Source organism: Hydra vulgaris, chromosome 11, assembly GCF_038396675.1.
Source record: "Hydra vulgaris chromosome 11, alternate assembly HydraT2T_AEP".
NCBI lineage: Eukaryota > Metazoa > Cnidaria > Hydrozoa > Anthoathecata > Hydridae > Hydra > Hydra vulgaris.
In genome coordinates, this window is record NC_088930.1 from 43,861,489 (window position 1) to 43,886,610 (window position 25,122).

A 25,122-nucleotide genomic window follows, 5' to 3' on the forward strand; every position below is an offset into this window, starting at 1 on the left:
TATTTTTAAAATTTGATAGAGCTAATAGGCAAATATAACTTTCAACCAAACAGAACTTACAACATGAATGAGAATGGTTTTCTAACTGTGCCCAACAAATTACCTAAACATATAGCAGCATAGGAAAAAAAGAAGTTGCAAAAAATATCTCTGCTGAACAAGGCAAAACTTTTACCGCAGCTTGTAGTATGAACGCCACAGGATACTACATGCCACCATTTTTTTTATTTGCGCTGAAACGAAAAAAATCTACTTTTAAATAAAGACGGTTCAACCGGCAGTGTCTTAGAAGTAACTAATTATGGTTTCATGAACAAAGAAAAATGTATTTTTTACCTTGAACATTTTATCAAACACACTAATTCATTTATGGAAATTCCATTTTTACTGATCTTGGATAACCACATTTCCCATTTATCTCTTCAAGCAATAACTCTTGCAAAACACAACAATGTTCACATGATAAGTCTACTCCTACACAGTAGCCACCGCATTCAACCTCTAGACAGGATTTTTTTAGACCATTAGATTTTCTTTTTAACCTCTTGACAGGATTTTTTTAAATTATTCAAAGCCTATTATGACAACCTTTGTGATAGTTGGAGTTCATGAAACCCTGGGCAGGTTTTAACAGAGTATCATGTCTGCGGGTTGTTCAAGCAGGCCTATGAAGAGACATAAAAGATTGAAAAGGCTGTCACTGGATTTAAAATCACAGAGGTTTATTCATTAGATAAAAATATTTTCACAGAAGAAGACTTTTTGCTTTCTTGTGTCACTGAGCAGGAGGAAGTTGACGAGTCTGATTTAAATGACCGTGAAATCCAAGCGACAGTTGTTTTTTTGACGGTTGAGACTGTGTCTGAAGCGATTAAGTTAGAGGAAATTGCATCAGCTGAACAACCTGAAGATATGGCTCCCCATCACCTAAGCCTGGCTCTTCTAATGAGTGCTATATTGAATCAAATTGTACATCTTCTGCAATAAAGTCACTTGAGACTGAAGCATCTAGTATTTCATTTGCAACATCTCCTTCTGACATCATTTCTCCGCCAAAAATTTAAATAAATAAAAAAGGGTCTAAAACTATAGTTCTCACTAGAACTCATAATAAAGTTAGATAAAAATATGGAGATGTCAAAAAAAGAAAGGAAGAACCTAAGGAGGAAAACAAAAAATACATAGAAGAGCATTTAAAGATTAAAATAAAAGGAAGTGAGAAGAATAGAACAAAAAAACAAATTCCTAAACAACAACAACAAAAAAATTATTTTTCTTTATCCTCTGACGAAACGAATTGCTCTCCTCATGAAAATTATTTTGATGTAGATTGCACTAAACCTAAGGAAGGGGAAACCGATGAAAGAGTAACAGAACTTGCTCAAGGGGTATATGGGATCGTCAAAGTGTTCTACAATCCTTATAAATATTTTGTCGGTCAGCTGATAAGCTTTGAAGGCCAAGTTGAATTCGCGGTAATATTTTTTAAAAGAGTTCCAAAAACACAGCGCGTTACAAAAACTAATGAGAGAGCATTCATAACTTCCAATGACGTAATCAGACGATTTTCAACACCTCCTAAAAGTATATATATATATGTATCTTTTTTCTCATTGTTGAGTACTAATTACACATTTTTTTGAAAAAGTATTTTATTTCTTTAAATAAGGCAAATGCCCTCAGGCTTGACACTCTGAAAACTCTTACCCTTTTTGATGGGGCAAAGTCCGCAAATAAAAATTTAAAAAAAACTACTAAAATAACTTTTGTTCGTTATTTGGAACACTGGTGATAAGGGGGATTATTAAACTAATACTCGTTCTATAATAAATTTTAAAACTTCCCAAAATAATATATTGGGCACAATTAGCCCAAAACTACAAAGTGCAAATCATTACCCCCACCTACCCTAGTATATATTTATGTGTATAAATATACGTATATTCTTTTGTATATTTCTAGTGTTGTTGTATACCAAATATATTTTTTTATTGTATATCATGTATTTTTAAAAAGGTTTTTTAAAAAACATGTTTTATATTTTCAGTTTGAGTATTGCCGAAACTGTTTTGTCTAACCTTTATAAGATGTTAAAAACTCTTATATTAATGCTAAATATTGGCTGTAATTTTGTCTAGTATTTAACGTTTATATAACTATATAGCTATATTATTATAATAATCCTGAAACGATGTCGCGTTAAAACAGCTCCGTGTCAATGTTGATATATTAATATAACTATGTAGTTATATTAGCATTAAGTATTAAACACAATAATTAACATTAATATAAAATTCGGAAATTAACATTAATATAAATGTTGGAGAAACATTGGCAGTATAACGTTAATATTTAATGTTACTCTAACGTTAGAATTTTCTTTTCCATTTTGTTGAGCCAGCAACGTTGTGCTATGAAAATCTAACGATAATATAACATTGTGCGCCGGCTGGGCAGGAGCTATAATAATTGAATGATAATTTAATAGTAATAAGTAGTTATCTGATTGAGAAACTCAAATAACATTGCAAACATTACATTAAATGTTTATAAAAAGTCTGGTGGTGATAAAGAAGTTTTAACGGTTGACATTTTTTAACAACAAGATCTTAAAGATCTTCTTTCACATACCAAGTTAATATTGTTAAATTGTTATATTACGCTTAAAGTTTAAAAATGAATTTAAAAAGTTTTAAACTTCGTTTATAAAATGTTACCCGTCATTTGGTAAGTTTAAAATTACCCGTTGGTTACTGTCTGGTCCGTAACCAATGGGTGGGTGCCCGGGTATCCGTCAACAGCTTTTGCACTTAGAAGTAAAACCTATTACACAAATCCTGTTTGGGGATCGTCCGTAAATTACGTAATGCTGTATCATTTTAAAAAAAGAAATAAAAGATTTTAAGCTATTTTAAGGCAGCAATTTTCATTAAACTTAATGAGCTATTCTGATTTTTTATTTAGTTTAAGGCTCTGCGAGGGAAAGCTTTTTGTCTTTCTTTTGTTTACTAATAAATTTTAGCGTTGCGCAGTTTAAGGACGATCCCAAAGTAAAAAATTAATAGTAATAAAATTTTCTATCTTACAAAATTACTACCTCTAGATTTAAAATTAAAAAAATGTTTTAAAGCAAAATAAAATGATTAATTCCATTTAATATTGGTATCATTTGATGTTGCAGTAGTGAAGTAATTACGAAATTTTAAAAACTTACCGTAATTAATTATAGCCGGGCTTAGGCATCTCTTAATGTAGTATCCAAAAAGCATTAATGATTGATTTTGGGAAAAAGAATTGGTTTTTAAAGCAACCTAATTTAAAAAAAAGTACATTAATGAATTCTTTATTTTTTGCAATTAACACAATATTTATAAATATATTAATTGTGCGTGGGTGAATTTTATTAGGGAGTTTAATCGCGTGACTTTTTATTGAAGAAAAAAATTTAAAATCTCTTATACATTATAAATAAATAGTTGCAGAACCTACTTTCATGTGAAGACGGATGAACTATCTATATTTACAAGTATTTAAACAAAGTAGAATCGTTTAGAAGAGTAAAACGTCGTCTTCATTAAAATAAATGTTCCACATTTATTTTAATGAAAAAATACGATACCAAACACGTATTTATATTTTCAAAATTTATGGCTGAGTTTTCATTCTTTAGCACCTACCTAAAATCGTTTCTTGCACGCGAGAAACGCAAGAAAAAAATTGCAAGAAACGATTTTGGGTAGTGTTGAAGAATGAAAACCCAGCTATGAATTTTCCAAATATAAATACATGGTTTGGTACCGTATTTTTTTTCAAGAAAGAATGTAGAACATTTATTTTAATGAAGACGTTTTACTCTTGAATTGAAAACGTTATTTACTTCTAAATGATTCTACTATGTTTAAATACCAGTAAATTTAGACAATTCATCCATCTTCACATGAAAGTAGGTTCTGCAACTATATATTTATAAAGTGTATGAGTTTTTAAATTTTTTTCTAATGGTTAATTAGGATGGATTTTTTTGTTTTCTAACTAATGATTTGCAGAACTTCCCCGTTTTACTTACATTGGTAAGCACTGTCAAAAAACGATTCCTGATTTCTTTGTTAGACAATTTTTTCAAGAAGAAAAATTTTTTTTTGTCTTATTGTGCGCGTAAAAGATTTTCATTTTTATAAATATAGAGATATTAATTTTATATATCTAGCTGAAATTGTTGTATAGATTTTTTTATTAACTACTCTTAAAAGGAGGTTTACTAAAAAAATTTTTCTAGTTTTAATTTATTTCCTGATAAGTAATTCAATTAAATCATCAGGAAATTTATCGGTAAGTTTTATTATTTTGTAACCTACACTGTAAGTTGCATATTTAACATTGCATGTTATTTAAAAAGTGCTTGTATTTTAAATTTTAAAAAATAGAATGTAATTGATTTTAATTATTGCAGTGTGTTAAAACTAATTTAAGTTTATATCTTTGACTTCTCGAAAATTATATATTTATTTAGATAAAATGCTTAATAAACAAGTTTTCAATTCGTATTTAAAATTGAAAGATACCCCCTAGAATGCAGTATGTTTGTTTTGCGCAAACTTTGATGTTCAACTGCTTTGCTTTGCAAAATCATTAGCCATAAAGTAACTCGACTAGTTGACAACAAAAAAAAATTAAGGAAGCAAAACAAAAATAGTAAGTTGGCATTGTTATTAGTTAAAGCCCTAATTTCACCTGTGACAGTTTTCTGTTAATACATCAATTCGAAAAAAAATGCACAAGATAGACAATGAAATTTTAAAAAAGAAAAGTAAATCAAAGATGGATTTAAAACTAAATTATTTTGCGCATTTAAAAGATTTTGAAGATATGTCAAACAATTTACAAATGCTTGTTTACAAATGTCGAGAATGAACATAACCTTATTAAAAAACTTTATTGTGAAAAAGAAAAAAAACTTAACATTATTGGGAACAATAATGTTAAGTTAATGAAGTCAATGAAAAAATTATTTAATGTGAGAAATTTAAATAGAAAAATAAAATATCGTGATGCTAAAATGGAAATAAATTTATTGGAAATCATTTTAATATTTTCAATTATAATGCAGCTGCCCTTTATTATCACAAGAATTTTTTAATGCGTGGCCTAACCCAAATAATTTACTAAAAGCTGTTAAGAAAGATATTACAAGTTTTGTATTAATTGATGAAGTCCGTGCCTTACGAATTATTGGCAAGCTACTCCTCAAACTCAGGTCTTCTTTAGCGATTTATTGAATCACTTGATATTATTTTGCTTTGGAACCCCTATCTTCTCCGCTTGAAAAATAGACTTTCAACTTTTTGTAAGGATGCTTCTTCTTTATTGTTTGCAAATGAAAAAGATTCAACATAGAACCAATATGGGCTACCCATCAAATAATACCATTTTTATAACTAATGGGTAGTCCATATTGGACCCACGTAGGTTTTTTATTGCTAACCCTTGTCATTAATCTCAACGGCTATTGGTTTAAATAGTTTTTTATTGTGCATTAATTAAAAAACAGAAGCACTGTGAAATTAACATACATCTTAATAATTTTATCAAGTTTTTATTTAACACATTTAAAAAATGAGCAAAAAGGTACATAGTGAACAAATTAAAAGGCGTCACATTCGTGCAAAGGTAGATGAACATCTTAGAGTTGCTGCTAAACAGTCGTTTGATAGTCAAGCAAATCCATCAGGTTCTGATCTAAATTTTATTGATGTCTCCTCTACTACATTTACATCAGACAATCCTCTATCTGCAATGCGCCAAAATGAGGGAAATTTAACTATAAATTTATAGGTTAATGATTTTTCTGTTCAATATAAAGATGATTCAATGTTTAATGAAATGCTAATTTTTATGGTGAACATTTTGATGACTTTGAAGATTTTTGTACTGATTTTCGAAAATTTGAGAACATTGAAAAAGAGCCAATTTCTGCTCGCGAGAGTTTTATATGGGCAACTCACTATAATATTTCACTTGCTGCAACAAATGCTTTACTGGTTATTCTTAACTCTTTTTTTTAGACATACCATCAAATGCTAGAACTTTACTATCTACTCGAAAAGTAACTGATATAGTGACTTGCAGAGGTGGTCAATACTATCATTTTTTAATATCTAACTCTCTGTGCTTACTTTTGAAAACTTCATTAATGCCCTTGAACGATATATCACATACATTAACGCTTCATCTAAATATTGATGGCGTACCTTTATAAAAATGTTCAAATTTATGAATTTGGCCTATTCTTGGAATGGTAAAAGAACTATCTCATCTTGGTGTCTTTGCAATAGGTATCTACTCAGGAAATTCCAAGCCTAATTCTGTAAATGATTATTTAAAAGCTTTATTTGATGATATGTTGACAGTAGCAACAATTGGCATATGCTTTAATGATAAAATATTTAATATTGGTTTTGATGCTTTTATTTGTGATGTACCTGCAAGATCATTTTTGAAGTGTGCGAAAAAGCATTCTGGATATTATGGCTGTGAAAAGTGTACAAAGAAAGGGGAGTACTTTAACAATCGTATGATATGTGGATGCTTGGTAAGGGATCTGGAAATATTTTATCAGCTGTTTCTGTTGTTACCTCTAAACATCTTAACACAATTAGATTCTTTGTCACCCAAAAATTCAAAAGACCTTGATCACTCATCGTTTAAACTTCGACAATGCAAAGCTACAATTTCAACAATTTTGTTATATACTGGACCAGTTGTGTTAAAAAATAGATTACCGCTATTACTGTATAGAAATTTTTTAATCCTTTCTGTATAACTAATTTTAGAAAAGGATCCTTTTTCGGACATAAGTGATTATGTTGAAAAACTTCTCAAAACTTTTGTTAAAGGCATTTTAAAGTTACATGGAATTCAAAATTTGATTTATAATGCCCATAGTCTTTCGAATATTGTTCAGATGTAGGGAAATATAAATCCTTAAATAATATCTCTTGTTTTCCATTTGAGAATTATAATGGGTATTTGAAAAATTTTGTTAGGCGGCCACAGAACTCTGTTGCTCAGATAGTACTTCTTTTTGCTGATAAACTGCAAGCTGCAGAAAAACAGGTCGAGTATGATAAAGTAAACGAAATAAAATGCTGTAGAAAACCTCATTACAGCGGACCACTACCTGACAATTGTTTTAACTGTTTTCAGTTCAAAAAATTCATTGGAATGTTTTTAATATCCAAGTCTAAAAGAGGTAATTGCTTTGAATTAAATGGAAGTAAACTTTAATAATAAATATTCTGGTTAATTCATCAAATAAAACTCTAGTTATTTATCAAAAATATTGTATTTTGCTTTTATTTTTTGATTACCCATTATATTCAGGTATACTTGGAACTTATCTATGTAGCTTCAATCAATTTATCGACGAAAAAGTATATCTTTCTATTGTTTCTATTGATCAGTAATATGTTGCTACACCATTAATACATAACGACCATGGGAAGTATCTTTTTTTAATATCAGATTTATTTTATATTTTAAAGTTTGTTGAATTTAAACAGAAAATATATATATATATGTGTGCATGTGTGTGTGTATTAGGGCTCTGCGAATAGCTCTGTGATTTGCAAATCAAGTGTTGCTTTACTTTGAAAAAATGATTTGAGTTTTTTGAATCATTTTATGTTTTGTTTGCGTTATTGTTTTTATAGATATCGATTGCTAAGTTTTTTTTTCTATTGCTTATATACGTAAATACTTTTTTAAACAAACACCAAATATTTAGGCCAGGCAAAAAACACCAAAAAAAATTTGTTCCTAAGATGTTTTTTCTTTTCTTTGATTAAATTCGATTAACGAATCAAGTCCTGCTTTATTTTTAGCTTCAATTCCGAAAAAACGGCTGATTGGTAGGAACCTAATATATAAATATATATATATATTTATATATATATATATATATATATATATATATATATATATATATATATATATATATATATATATATATATATATATATGTATATACATATATATATGTATATATATATATATATATATATATATATATAAATCCATATATATATATATATCCATATATATATATATATATATATATATATATATATATATATATATATATATGTATATATATCCATACATATATATATATATATATATATATATATATATATATATATATATATATATATATATATATATATATATATATATATATATATATATATATATATATATATATATATATGTATATATATATATAGTGAGGTGGAAAAAAAAAGCCACACTAACATTTTTTCTTGATTTCAAGTATAAAATGTATAATGAAGCAAAACTAAAAAAATTGTATGTGGTAGTAAAGAAAATAAATATTTTAATATATAAATATACCTTTTCTTGGACAGAAAATATATATTTATATATACACTAATGTTTATATAAATACAATCTTTGAAAAACAGAGTAATACAAACACATTTAATATTTTAGAAAACAACTAACAGATATAGAAATTTGACAAACTTTTGAAGCTGCTGAACAAGAAGAGTCTCACAGAAGCATTGGAAAACATTTTAAACAACAAAACTCATCTATTAGTAGATTGGTGAAGAAATATAAACTCACTGGCACAGCTGTAAAGTCTGTTGGATCTGGGAGAAAGCCTAAAACTTCAAAAAAAGAAGATTGCTATATTCCTTATGCCTTCAAAAATCTTAAAATTACATGTTCTGAGATAAAACTAGATTTAAACAATACTAGTATCTCAATATGGACAAAATCTCATCGAATAACGGCATTAGGTGAGTTTCTTGCTGCACAAAGACTGGACACGTGAGCAAAGTTCAACCCCCAAAAATGCAAGGCAACTATTAAACATGACAAAAAGATTAATGTTTAGGGTTGTTTTAGTGCACACAAAGTTGGATAGTTTTACAGGGTGTAGTGTACCATGAACTAAAATTTGTATCACAAAATCTTAGTTAATCAACTAGGACCAAGTAAAGAAGAACTTTTCCCTAATAATCATCTTTCAACAAGATAACGATCCCAAACACATGGCGTGGTTGAAAAAAAGATATCTGGAATCAAAACTGATGCCAGTTATGTCTTGGCCAACACCTTTTAGTATAGACCAAAGAAAATCTTTGGACTATGCTGGATAGTAAATTGCAAAATCGTAGGGAAACAAATAAAGATGAACTGTTCCAAACTGTTATTGTGGGTTGGAAAGCTTTTTCTAATAATTTATTAAAAAGGCTTGTAGATAGTATGATGTGCAGATTCTAGATGCATAGAAGTCAAAAGTAACAAAGGATGGCCATTAATTCCTAGTACAACTAAAACTTGAAAAATGCGTTACAAATCCTAATTTCTTATCATTATATGTTATGTACAATAATATTATATACATTTCTATAAAAATTGACCTGAATTACTTTTATTATATGAGTTTTTGTTGACATTTTTTGTAGTTTTGTTTATCAAAAAATTGAGTGTGGCTTTATTTTGCACCCCTCATTCCACGTGGTTTCAATAGCTTTATATAGCTCATCGGCGTTTTTGAATGGTCCTTTGTGTTTTAGGGAGAGTTCAACTTGGTACCATAAAATTTCAATCGGGTTGAGATCAGGTGATTGAGCTGGCCATTTCATTACTTTAATATGATTTGTTTCAAACCATTCTTGAACGAGTTTAGAGGTGTGTTTGGGGTCGTTGTCTTGTCGAAATGTCCATAAAAGAGGCATATTATTATTAGTATGAGGAACCACTTTTTCCTTGAGATTATCTCAACAAACATACTGATCCATTATACCATTTATTCGGTTAATAGGTCCAACTCCACTAAAACCAGAAAAACAACCCTAAATCATTGCATTTTTTCCACCACCATGCTTGATTGTTTCTCCTGTGTATTTACAATCTAAGCGTTTATCTTTAGGTCTACGTACCTTTAAATTTCCATCAGGACCTTTCAAATTGTACATTGATTCATCGCTCCAGAGCACTCTATTCCAACCATTCATAGTCCATTCTCTGTAAGAATTTGCAAACTCAATTCTAGCTTCTCTATTCTTCTGAGAAATGAAAGGTTTTTTGCTGCTCTAAAGCTCAAAAGTCCTGAAAGTTGTAACCGTCTTCAAACTGTATTTTGAGACACGGAAAGTTTCAGTTTTTTAATAGTATCATTAGCGCTGTCAAAAGGATTTTTTTTAACATGACGAATAATTTTTTGATCAGTGAAACAACATGTTTTGAGTGGTCTTCCGCCCTCATGCTCTGTTTCCAAAGGACTACCTTTATTAAATCGTTTGATTATTCGACATATAATTGACTTGTTAATCGAGTGTTTTGTTACGATTTCCTTTTATTTGACTCCTTTCATGTAATCTTTTACAATACTTTCTCGAAAAGCTAAATTATACTTGTTTCCTGCCATTATAATCGAAAACAGTATATATACGCGATATTAAATTAATATTGTAATAATTGCAACACTCCATATTTATCTCTGGACTAAAATTAACAATCAGTTGATTCTCATTGTTTAAGTTCTAATAATTACAACACAACAATTCCCTTGGGCATTATTTCCACACTTGTGCTGCTGATTTTCCGTGAATTTTTGTGAGTAATTATAAAAAGTTGCTAATGCTTTGGTGGACCACGTTTTCGCGTTAAAATACCAATAAAAACAAAAAAACAAATTTATTCAAATTCAAGTAGTCTTATTATGTACAAATCTTTTATCTTATATGTAATATTAGACATTTTTTGTATTCAAAGCATAATTAAAAAAAATAAAATTACTGTAATTAGTTTTTAAAAAAGAAAAAAACCATTTTTTTACTTGGTTGCTAATGTTTTGAAGGACAGTGTATATATATATATATATATATATATATATATATATATATATATATATATATATAGTATATATATATATATATATATATATATATATATATATAAACAAAAATATATATTTATATATATATATAAATATACATACAGTATCGGAAAAAACGAGTGCAACCAAATAACGCTAATTTAGTTTCTCTATATAAAATTGCTGCATTTTTTTAATTTAGAGAAATAACTATGTAACTGTTTAGACACAAAGTTCTTCAAGTTTTATTCATCACAAAGTTCATTATTTGTACACGAAAATAAATGAATTAATCAAAAGTATTAAAAAAAGTTGATTTCCTTCTGGACAAAACAAGTGCAACTCGAAAAAATGTTGACCATGCTGTATTTCGCTATCAGTATTTCGTGGCGAATCTTTTGTTGTTGATCACAGCCTTGCATCTTCGAGGCATAGATTCGATCAGGTGATCAATGAAACTTTGTGGAATCGCTGACCAGGCCTTTTGGATTTGTTCAAACAGTTGATCCTTATTACGAACACCTTCACGATTAATTCTGCGGTTGACGATCTCCCACACGTTCTCGATAGGGTTCTCGATTACATTGCTTCCACCATGTTTCATGGTCTTATGGCAGTAACGTAAATTGAGGCGCTTACCAGCCGGTCGACGTACACGGCAAATGCCATCGCTCCCAATGATGTTGAACTTTGATTCATCACTAAACAGGACAGTTCGCCATTTCTGCACATTCCAGTCAATATGAGATTTAGCAAACAGGAGTCTTTTCTTCTGGTTTTTTAGTGAAATCAGCGGTTTCTTTGCAGGGCGTCGAGAAAACAATCCGGCTTCAACAGCACGTCGTCTGATTGTTCGGTACGATACAGGCAGCTCTAATTGCTTTTGTATATCGACGGACGATATCCAGGGATCCTTCTTGACGGATCTGACGATCATAGAATCCTCTCTAGAAGTGGTGGAACGCGGTCTTCCACCTTTGTTATCTGCTGCCAACTTCTCCGTAGATCGATATTTGGAACATAGTCTTGATACGGTCCATTTTTTCACGCGATTTTTATCACAAATACTTTTTTGTGACATTCCACTTACTTAATCGCCAATAATTTTCTTTCTTAGTTCCAATCCAAGACTGTCGGGAGCCATTTTAGCACTTGAAGTCGTAAAAATAATAAAAATAAATAATCACGTTTTTCAAGTTTTACCATGTTACATTTACCTTGTGATGATACAATAATGCTCTGTGGAACACAACGTCTTGGTTGGATGTGGACTGTACTGATGTAATGAAACACTTGTTGTATTTCATTTCTTGTATTGAAGTTCTTCGATAAAACACTTTGATAAAACTTACTTTGATAAACTGTCTTGGTAATACTGACTGATTGACTTCCATATACTGACTGAATTACATGTCGATTTACATGTCTCTTATAAAGTAAAATGAACCTGTGTGAACCTGTTCTGAAAGATTCTAGATGCTTCTTTTCGATGCTTCTGGAAGCTTCTGGATGCGTCTGGATGCTTCTGAATGTTTCTGGATATTTTTGGATGCTACTGAACGCTTCCAGATGCTTCTTCTGGAAACTTCTGGAAGCTTCTGCATGCTTCTGGAAACTTCTGGATACTTAATTATTAAAAAACTTCCGTGACGTTGACACGGACCAGACTTAAGAAAATGAAACAACCCAAAAAAGTTGCACTTGTTTTGTCCGCTGCAAAATGGCACTTGTCAACGAAATTCTGCCTGTGTGCCGTCACCTATCAGCTGATTGCTTATGTCATGGCATGCTATGGCTTTAGACTCCTGAACTTGCTGTGGTAGTGTAGTTCGTTTCGTCGTGTAAAATTAGGAACACTTTTTAGCATTGTTCGATGTTGGCTGTAAATGCTTTGTCCAATACTGTATATGTATATATACCTCTATATATATATATATATATATAAATATGTATATATACATATATATATATGTATATTTATGTATGTATAAATATATATATATACATATGTATACATATATATGTATATATATATATATATGTACATATGTATACATATATATATATATATATATATATATATATATATATATATATATATAAATATATATATATATATATATATATAAATATATATATATATATATATATATATATATATATATATATATATATATATATATATATATATATATATATATATATATATATATATATATATATATATATATATATATATATATATATGAAAAGAACACGCGAAAAAAAGTCGCATTTGAATAGTTTTAAGAAAGTATTTATGAATCATTTATAAAAGTCTTTATATAAAGTTAGGAAAAAAAAATTTTAATAAAAGTACAAGATATTTTATTAAAAAAGTAAACTTCAGATAAATTAATCAAGAAAAAGTTTTTTCTAATTTACTTCTATGCATTATATAAAAACTTTTGAAAATAATTAATATATTCTTTCTTATAACTTTTCAAATGTGACTGCTGTTATTTCCCGTGTACTCTTTATGTATAAATTTATATATATAAATATATATATATATATATATATATATATATATATATATATATATATATATATATATATATATATATATATATATATATATATATATATATGTATATATATATATTTATATATATTTATATATATATATATATATTTATATATATATATATATATATAATATATATATATATATATATATATATATATATATATATATATTATGTTAATGAATTGATAAATAATGTTCAAATGATTTTTATTTTTAATGGAATGGTATTGTTATGACTGATATTATTAAAAACTGGTTAGAAATTGTTATTTCGCCGATCACTCAATCTCGCCCACCATCTTTGATTGCTTACATGTCTGTTAACACACACGCTACATCATCACAATGACATTTATTTAGAGCAGCAAGCCAACCTTTATCAGCATCATAACAATCAACCTCAGAGGAACCGTAAATAAAGAATTGTCACTTAAGGAAAATTTGTTGATTTTATCTAAGTTTTTTTTGCTACTTAATTTGCCGAATTCAAACCAGCTAATGCAACTCTACCAAGTTAATTAGTTATTGTCATTTTAGATTATAATTTTATTTTGTTCTCCACATTTTCTTCTCTAACTGCAATAACATTTACAATCGTTTGAAATAGTGGAATATGCATAAAGTTGTTTTCTGCTCAATCTCCCAAATTAACTTAATCTCGCCCACAGAATAAATATATTATCGCTTGATGCATTCAACCTCGCACGGGTGGACGAGAATAGATGTACCATGTTACATTAAGACATATTTATGAGATTTAACTCTTTTGCTACAAGCAGTTTAAAAAAAAAACCTTTCGCCGTGACTCCTATCATTTTTTGATTAAATTAGGATGGCATATTTAAATAATAATCGAAATTCAAAACCATAAAATTTTGTAAAGATATATATTAAGGACATCATTTTTTTGATTGCCTACAAAGAAGTATATTTTTTATGTATTTTTATTCTATATACTATTGAGGAAATTATTTTATAAATTAATTACCCTTAATTCAACATTGGCATTATCGTAAAATTGAACCCCAAATTTACTTGATAATTGCTTTGACAAAAATTGATGATATATACGCTAATGTATATTTGATTGCCTTCAAAACAATACGCTTCCTTTGTATATTGTTATTAAGGAAACATATTAAAAAATACATGGAAAACAGCTAGGAAAAAAGCAATGACTCTTAGTAACATTACATCTAGGTTCAAGTAGTGTGGAATTTATCCATTTAATCCTCAGGCTATTCCTAGTGATGCATATTTGCCAAACTACCGATACCCAGTTGAGGATATTTCAGCTATTTCAACCATTGATAACATTTCAATACCTGATGCAAATAATGATCAAGGTGTTGAAAACGTTTTGCACAATGTTACCGGTGAATCATTAAATGGCATAAACGAGAATGAAAATCTGAATGTACATGAGAGTGCAGCAGATAGTGGACTTCTTATCAATGTTAATAATGTCTTGACTCAGGATACATCACAGTGCTTACAAATAATGGAAACTAAAATGAATCCTGCTCAGTTGACAAGCCACAACTACTTGTTTGAAAACGGCTTTGATCTTCCTTGCGACAACGAGTTTGTGACCTGGTGTGCACTGAAGCTTTTAGTTCTCAACAACATGTCAAAAATTTATCTGAACATCAAAATCAAGCATTTACAAAAGAAACAGAAGTTACTGAAATCAGTTGCTCTTCGGTTAGTATTAGACTATTTTGTTTTTGCTAATACTACTATACAATAAAAATCATTATTTAAAACTTTAGCTAGCAACTTTGATGCTCTCATTTTATGTACAAATTGATAAAAGTTCCAAATGAAGTATACAATTTACTAACTTGCATTTCAATAGTATAGTAATAGAATTCCAATCATCAATTGTTCAAGAAAATAATTTTTCAGACTTCGATGCTTCTTTGGACGCTAAAAAGGGTTTTTTTGGACGCTGGAAAGGTTGCTACTCTTCTAGAACAGTTACAAAATGGTGCTGAAGAAGATTCACGCAGTTCACAGTTTGCTACAAAGAAACACTTTTATTTTAGAAGCAGAAATTGTTGTTCCTGATAAGCAGCTTGCATATTTGGCCAATCCAGTTGAAGAAAAAATGTTGATTTCATTGTGAATAGTTTTAGTAACACCCTTACTAAGCTAAAAGAAAATGAAATCTTAGAACCACTTATAATACCAAAATTAAAATCTGCTACAGTTTCAGATTTTCCATTTGCAAACTCATCCTACCCTGGTAAGTCAATCATTTCACGAAGTGATCAATGTTTTTATAGCAACAACGCAACTTTTAATAAATTTTAAAGTAATTTAAGATCTTTAAAATTATTTAAATATTAGTACTTTTATTGAATATATCTTTTTATATATGTGCTGGTGATGGAGATGATGATGTCTTGGCATATCCTAAGGCCACCGCACGGAAAAAGATAGCGAACAGACAAGGTCAGCTAAAATACTTTGTTTTAACTTCTCAAGAAGCATAATCAGCAAAGCTGAAATATCACCAGGACAAAATCGAACAGAAAAGAGAAAAATGCAAAAAAAATAACTGCGACTTATCAATGCTGCTAAGCGACTCAAAGAAAAAGAAGAAAAAAAAGTATTGGCTCAGAAAAGAAAATTCGTGCCAACAAGTCTACAGCAACAAAAAAAAAGAAGTTCAATTCACTATCATCTTTATTGCAAGACAGGTTGGTCCCGAGAGCAATACTGACTAATATGTGCTAAATATTTTAAAATCTTTTTTATATAATAAAAAATACATACAACTTCGTATTATATATATAAATCTTTTTTATTATTTTTATTTAAAAATACTTTAATGGTCTTGTGTGCCTTAAGACCTAATGGTCTTATTAATTTTGTGATAAGACATAATGTTCTTATCACAAAGCACCGCCACTAAGCATTTAATGAGTTGGTTCCCCATTTCAAGTCTAACCAATAACATATAATTGTATCGAACAGGATTCGATCTCGCAACCCTTATATTACAAGTCCCATTTAGATCCAGGTCAGAATCTAGGGAGGGGTGAAAGTTTGCATTCATAAAAACTCCATGGTGTTTTAATTTTCTAATTAAAATAGTGCAATCGAGCATACAAATTTACTAACGATATTTAATCTCACCAACCTGTATATAACGTCACTCTAGGCGAGTATTAGTTCTTTTTAAAAGACACACAGTGGGCAACTTTAAATCAACATGGCAAGATTGAGCTTAAGTGCGTGAGATTCACTGCTTTTGACGCAGTACAATTTTTAATGAAAATGCCAAACGCCTTTAAAAATTCTACAACAGCCTGCATAGTTTTGTAGCTGAAAGACTAAGCTATCGAATGATGTATTGTGCAGCAGTGTAGGTCTATATAATGCCTTTCAACTTTAATTTTAGTGTGGATGTGGGCGAGGTTTGATTAAGTTGCTCTAAGCAGCGTAATTAATATTAGTAAGAATTTATTACTTATAATTTTTTATTAAAAAATAAAAATTTATCGTTAAGTTACAATATTTATTGCTATAAATGGCTACTTGCTAGTGAAGACTGTGATGGTAATCGTGCGATCTGAAAGTTAGGATCACAATCCATCGATTAGTTTCACACGCACACATACACAAACATGTGTGAGTGCGCGCGCGGCCGTGTGTGTCTATTTATATATATATATATATATATATATATATATATATATATATATATATATATATATATATATATATATATATATATACACACACACATACACACAGAAGAGAATAGAGAAATATTTATATTATATGGAACTTATGTAAACGATCTTATATTTTTGTAAATGATAATAGCGACTTTGTTAACTTGTCTTTGTTTTTGTTCGTTTATTAAAAAGTATGTTTTTTACACAGCTTGCACACTACAAAAATCTTGTCGAGTTGAAGCATTTCTAGACATTTTTAAATTGTTATATTTAATAAGGAATCGCGTTTGATATAATGCTATTGCATTATATCAAACGCGAGTTTAGTTGTAAGTTTTAGTATAAAAGCATTCCTCTATCATGAATATATATCACATCAAAAATTGTAGAACAAAGGCAACCCATACAAGGCGCTAACTCCAAGTTGGTTCCAGCGGCCAAACTTACATGGCTCATATATAGTTAGCCCACGTCGGTCCCATGTATTAGCCATTATAACCCCCTTGTGAGTCCCATCATTCGTTGTTGGCTGGGCACTTGAAGCTATTTTAAATGTTATTCTTATCATTTTAGAAGTTCAGTGTGCTTATCAATAATCAAATGGTAAATATTGGAATCCATCTGATTCAGTTACTGAAGGTGCTTCTAATGTCCCAGTTGATAAGAAAGAATTAGAACGTGACATTTTCGATTTAATTGTACGCATAAACCAAATGCAAATATTCAAACTTTCCAGGCTTCGACAATGTGGTGTCAGAATCAAACATTAGAATGGCTTAATAGTAAAACAGATGAAGAAAGAAAGAAACTACTTAACTGTTCAACAACCAAAGTAACGATGATGAAAAACAAATATAATGAAAAAAAAAGAAGCTCTCAAAAAAGATAAAGCTTTGCGTCTTATTGCAAGGCAAGAAGAAAAAAATAGACAGGAAATTAAACTACACCAAAAAAATTGCACTATGTAATACTTTGATAAACCTAAATATAAGTGCACGGATTTTATAGGAAGAGACGGAAGAAAAAGTTGGTAATATGGAAGAATCATTAAAATTATAACTAATCCTTGCTCATTTTAGGAAAAATATATTGTTGCAAATTAATTTTACGCATGAAAAAAAAAAATAATAATAATAATTTTTTAATTTTCGGTGCCAAAAAATTAACGCGTTACTTTAAGAAAATATTCCTTAAAAAGTTCAAGTGTTGAAAATATTAAAACGTTTTTTGGAACTAAATAAGCTAAAGAGATGGTTAAAACCATTTTGAAAATAAATTATCTTAGGAATGCAGTCCATTTAGAATAAACAAAGTTTAGAGTTTTTTTGCAGAATTATAAAATATCCAACGATTTTGATAAAAAACTTTCTTACAAATGTTTAATAATTTTTGATTGAATTATTTTAATTTTTTTCAAACGTAGAAATATACTGAGGAAATTACATCTCCAAGGAAGTTATTTTTTACATTTTTAGTGAAAGGGTTCTACAATATAAATAAAAATTTCAATTACAACATATAAAAATTTTTTACAAAAGATATATAAAAATATATTTTGTGAAATAAGGTTTTCATCAGAAAAGAACGTCATGTTAGAGAATTTTTTCATTTTAGTTTTAATAACATGGAAAACTATGTAAACATGTGTTTTTATGTAGTCAGCGTAACGGAACGTAATGTTTTTTATTTATTGTAATTAAAGAAATAATATTCGCGTTAATATTTGTTTAAATTTTATTTTCGCATATATGTGTATATATATATATATATATATATATATATATATATATATATATATATATATATATATATATATATATATATATATATATATATATATATATAGAATATATTACAATTAAATATGTACGTGTATGTGACGGAATTGGTCGTCCTACTATTAAGGTAGAACAATTTGAGCTATTGCGCGTCATCATTTAACTTGCGAAACACGGATCTGCTGCCCACGATAAGAGGATATCTGAAGTGTATAGGGTGAGAGTACAACTCTAGCTAATAAAAAATTGTATTGATCTATATTAGGCCCAGATATAACTTTTAGGCCTTCTATTAATAAGTTTTTAATTACTTTATAAAGAGCCTTAAATCATTGGATTAGCTTGGTGCTGAGCTCAAAAAGAGAGGTTACCATCTTAGCAGAAGTGCTTTATATACTCGGTTAATGCCAAAACGGAGGTAATCATTTGACGGAAAGAGACAGGTATACACGTTTTCAATCAAGTTGATGCAAGCCTAAAACGGTATTCATTCAAGTCACGTGGATGATCCTTTTTGTACAGCAAGTATAAGAAGTGTAAAAAGAAGTTTGCTTTTGTTTTGGCCTCAAGGATGTGTGCTTTATAAGTCAAGACAATAAAGGTCGGATACCAATTGGAATCACCACTGCTAACAAACAAGTTTCTATATTAATACATATGAAATATCAAGTTTCATTTCCAGATCATGACTGCGTCATCACCGCATTGCACAAGCTCATTTTATCTCTCTACGAAGACATTGAAATCAAACCATGAGCTTGGAAAATCTGACTCAGTCTCCTATTTCGTTTCCAGTTATATTCCTGTTCAATCTGACAAAGCAATTATCATAAACAGCGTATGCTCATAGATTAGACGTTGAACAACTTTTGACTCTGAGTGAGTTCGATTCCATTACAAAAGACCCTTTGACCAAGTTGGTCAAACCAGTGGTTGTCTTCAGTGTTGATATAGCCGAATTGATTCTCCCTCATGATCATTATAGAACTCATCTAGATTCTCAAGGAATTTAAATCCATTTTTAATATCAACTCTTTATCAAAACACAATACATATATATATATATACATATATATATATATATATATATATATATATATAATATATATATATATATATATATATATATATATATATATATATATATATATTCACACACGCATACAGCCAGTTAAAATTTATTGCGAAATTTGTGTTTTAATAACATATAAAAGCATTGGGTTTTAAAAACTCGTTTTTAACTTTACTTGTTTTTTTAATGGAACAAAGTCCGAATAAAACTTGAAAAGTCATTACTATGCTTAAACTGTATTTCCAAAAAAATAATGAACCTACAAAATTGCAGATTTTGAATCGTTTTAAAAACAATGACAGGTATTGTCATAAAAAACACTTTAACTTGCGGTCATCAACAAAACTGAGAAATTCCGGTTCAAAAGTTGATTATTATGTAGCGGCCCGAAATTTCATAAAACTTTTCATGGAAAACTTTGAAAAAAAGTTGACTTTTTTCAAAGTTTGCCATGTTTCGATGTAGCAACTTCGTGTAGTTAAAAAATTTGTTTGAAATGAAAGGAAGCGCTAAATTTTTATAAACGAATATAATATCAAGTTTCATACATCAGGAAAAAAACCAAGTTTCTAAAATATCTGCAACATAATTTTTTCCGTTATCCAAAACTACCTCGGGAGCGTTCAATAGCGCAAATTCTGTACTTTTGAGCACCAAGCCTCAGTTTAATCAAAACTTATATTAGTATTTTATAAATTTTAACAAAAGAAAAACTGTTTGTTTTTTTACTGCAAATACAGTCAAGCTGATTTAAAACTGAATCTTAGTCTAAAAATCATGTCTGAAAACCTCACCTGCTTTAAAAACGATAAAAGTTATGCGAACCTTAATAAGCAAAAGATCAAAATGTGTCGACGAGCTATTGACTTATAGTTTTTTTGAAAATGGTTTCTACACCTATATACTTTCAATAAACTAAAAGACTTTAATATAAAATAACAGTTGACGGAAAAAAAAACTTCTGTTAGAATCGATAGCTATTTAATAAATCGAATTTTTTATATTTATAATATTTATCAAATCGAATATTTTACAGATTGCTGTTTGTTTCAACCTGTTTACAAAAAGCAGGTAGTACTTATTCAATGCTATTAAGTCAATAGTATTGACAAAATACAACGTAGTCGCAAATACATTTTGACGTGGGAAGTCAAAACCTCAGAACGTAAAAAAATAAAACATGTTTTTTACTGTTGAATAAAAATAGGTGAAAAATAGTAGAAAAAAAAATGATGAAAAGAAAAAGGTGAATTAAAATATAAAATGAAATTTTTTACTGCGTAACAAAAATTTATCATTAATAAAAAAACAGAGTAGTGAAAACCTCATACTACACTGGAATTTGAAGAAGTAAAAAAAATTTTTATACATTTTGAAAAGAAGGTTTTATAACAAATATTTAAATATGTCAGTTCGCTTAAAAAATATTTTTGTTGCAAGATTTTTGCTTGAAATGGTTGTTAGTTCTGCAATTCTTTACTTCAAAGACGATAAATAAGGTCTTAATAGAGTTTTTAATTTCCTTAATTTAAATTTGACTTGAAAAGTTTATTGGTGTTTCATAAAATTAAAACAAAACGTTTAAAAATTATGCTTCAAAAAGATGATGCTAAAGTTAAAAAAAGAATATCATACTTATTATACTTGGCATACAATTGCTTTCAAAGCTTAAGCATTACTATAACTTCAAAAATCGTGTTGCAAGTGTAGTTATTAAAGCTTTATTTTAACGTGATTTTGACAATTTTCTGCTTTTTTACGATAGATCCACATAATTAGCGATATTTACGTTGTATTAACTAATTGGAATCAAAAAAGTTTAATTTGATTTCAGCTTGAATTTTATTTTTTTCCAATAATAAAAAATTTTACGAAAGTTAATTTTTTTTGAAAATCAATCATTTTGCAACCGAATTTTTAGCTTGTGTTCATATGAAAAGTTTTTACCCCGCCTTAGCGGGAACCCGGTGATTCATAGGTGAGACCTCGCTTAGGCAGGATAATAATTTTACATACGAACGCATTAATAAAGTTGTATAAGTTTTAATGGAGAGGCTAGATCTCAGTGGTTTTTTTAGTTAGGGGGGATGATTTTGTCCGTATGCACAGCCGCTAAAGCGCGTTTTTCATTTTCAATTCTGTAGCAAAAAATTTAACTATCAACAAAAAAAATTTTTGTTAAAGTTTGGATTATTGGAAAAAGTTCAATATACATACAAACGCAATATTAATCTGACAAAATTTTTAAAATTTTGTCAAAGCAGTTTTTCTAGGACGATAGAATAAATTAGTAATTTATATTTCAAAACAAATGTTAAGAATTAAAAATTTTATTTACATGCCTTAAGCAAAAAAGTTAAAAATAAAAGTGACAAATTACTAAATTGTCAGTTTTTGATCAATGTTTGATACTTTATTGCCCTTACGTCACACTAAAACTTTTATTTTTGGACCATAACCTTAAATTATCAAATTTAGCCATTATATATTGTAAAAATATTTGAAAAACAATTCCAAATGGCTTTGCCTCCAAAATTTCTTCTGGAGGCGGCCACCATTGGCTTCCGCCTCTCTATTGGCATCGGCCTTCAAAATATTATGCCTCCAAAAAAGAACTCTGGCTGCGGCCGCCAAAAGAAAGGCAGAAACCACTGGAGACGGAAGAAAGAACATTTTGCCGCTAAAAATTGATCGGGAGGCCGCCGCCAACAGCTTCCGCATCCCTAAAAAGTCTGCCTTCCGACAGAAAGTTACTTTGCTGCCGGGTGGCATTATCAGCTCTGAATTCAACATCTAAATTGTGGAAAGCATAATAACATTTTTGGACGTTTCGTGGTTTAGGATTTCTATAAACTCACAAATATTTTTTATAAATTGCCATCAAAATGCCAAATAATTTTTATTTTTTATAGATATGTTAAGAGGTTTCTTAATGATTAATTCACCAACAGAAGTATGGAAGATACTGGCATGTACCAAAGCAATGCTTACATCCATGCCACGAAGCTCCTCTGACAAATAAGGGAACAGACAAAAAAAAAATCTTCGAAAAGCAACAAGAGATTAGTATGAAAATATAATTAGTTTTTCCTGGTTCTCTTCCGGTATCTGGTCAGCTGTGCAAAATTCACAGAGACAGCATGTTTATAAATCATGACCAAATAGAGAATGATCCTACTTACTCACTTGATTTGTGTCTCCAGAAAGTTCTTTTTCTTCAGAAAATGTTAATGAGTTCTTAGCGGCAAGCGCTCTAGATATAAGCCCTGTGAAACGGCATATTACAAAAACACAATGAGGCATTAACTTATACAATCAATTACCATAAAAGGAATTTCAATGAAGCTCTAGATAACAAAAAAATCTATTCTGAAAAAGTAGCACCAGCACAAGGAGGCCAATTTTTGGAGATTTTGGAAGACTCAACGCAACTATTATCAGTTATTCCAAATGATTTGATACGGCTACATGAAACTTATCAAAACACTCAAACATTCAGCCAAAAAGTACTTATTTTATCTGCAATACCACCACTATGATTTCTTCAAAAGAATATCTTATCAAAACTTTTAAATGTAACAAGTAAGGCTATTTAATTTAACAGCACTTGATTAATTATTTTTATCCTCGAAAAAATAGTTAACTTTTTTTTTTGGTACATAATTGATTTAGCTAGGAAGCAAAAAAAGGAAACAGTAACACCTACATTTAAACAAAACAAGAAAATAACTCTTCAAAAAATGAATATGGACCTTGCAAAACACTTATTAAGCTATATATTTACATTAGGACTTATTCAAGATAAAGTTTATGGGACAAGCAAAATTACTTTAACCAATGGACATCAGCAGGTAACTTATTTACATACAACTTATTTTTCTAGCATGCCAAATTCAGGTATTTGACATTAAATACAATGAGTTTGATGATTTTTGATGCCGTTTGCAAATCGATCATATTGCATGCTTTGACGCTGAAACCTTGTTTTCAAGAATGAGTTTTTAAAATATCAATAAATTTTTCTAAATATTATTTCATTTTATTTTAAATATTTATTTTCATTCCGTAGACACTACTTGAAGCTGTTCTAACAATGGCAAAGTAGCAAACCATAGACTCGTATTAAAACTATTTTAAATCAATAAACCAATTGGTTTTATCAAATTCATTGGTCTAGAAAATTCTTCAATCAATTAAACCAAGTCAACAGCACTCAGTAGCAGGTCCTGATGATACGAAATGTGAAGTTATAAATGGGTTTATTTTTCTAATAAAATGTGTTGCCATAGCGTCCAAAGATCCAAACACAATAAAAGAAGTAGATAAACGTTTACTTTCAAAGCAAAGATGTATTTAAAAACTACACATGGTTTGCATTGCATAGAAAAGTTAAATATTGCTTCACACTGTATCAGGTGTACTTTTTCTAATTCTATAGATAACGACTTTAAAACTAACACCTGCTCATCCCATCCGGTAAAGCGCTAGAGATGATTGAAAATCTTATCCAAAATATACTCGAAATGAAAAGAAAGAAGAACTTAAATACGATAATCTCAAAAGTATTGAACCTATAATAAAAAGCAACCTATATTATTATACATTACAAGAGCCTAAATTAATACCCCCTCCACCTAATATGCAACTAAATTGCAAGGCTTTTGTTTTTTTGCAATAATTATAATAATTATATTCTTACCACCATTATCAATTTTTTTGTTTATCTGTTTGTATAATTGTGTGATATATACTCTTTAAATTACTAGCATTATTTTTTTTAAAAAAACAGTCAATATGCACTGATTACCTTTCTTACCAAAATAGACTTTCTTTCCTTCCCTGAACTCAACAGGAAGTATTGTTTGAGACCAATCACCTACCCCACAAGTCGGTCTTTTTGTTACTTTTGGTTCATAGCATACTCTTTGGCTTTGTTTTATTGTACGTATCGAAAAATATGCTATATCAAAGAAAATAAAATATTCTTTGATAAAGCATTTTTTTTTTTCGGAATTTTTTTTTTTCGGAGGTCAAAAGATTCAAGGTATCAGTGGTTGAAATTGACAAGTTAAAATCAGTTAATAATAGCAAGATAACGGATATCAGTT

The 25,122-nt window shown here is 29.0% G+C and overlaps 1 protein-coding gene across 1 annotated transcript in view; it reads right to left on the reverse strand.

The window, feature by feature from the left end:
* Window positions 1-25,122, reverse strand: part of LOC136086681 (corticotropin-releasing factor receptor 2-like) — a 212,592-nt gene that overhangs the window by 155,301 nt on the left and 32,169 nt on the right. The window contains exon 3 of the mRNA XM_065808927.1: window positions 3,215-3,311. Coding sequence (XP_065664999.1) covers window positions 3,215-3,311 — 97 coding nt within the window. The remainder of the gene's footprint in view (window positions 1-3,214; window positions 3,312-25,122) is intronic.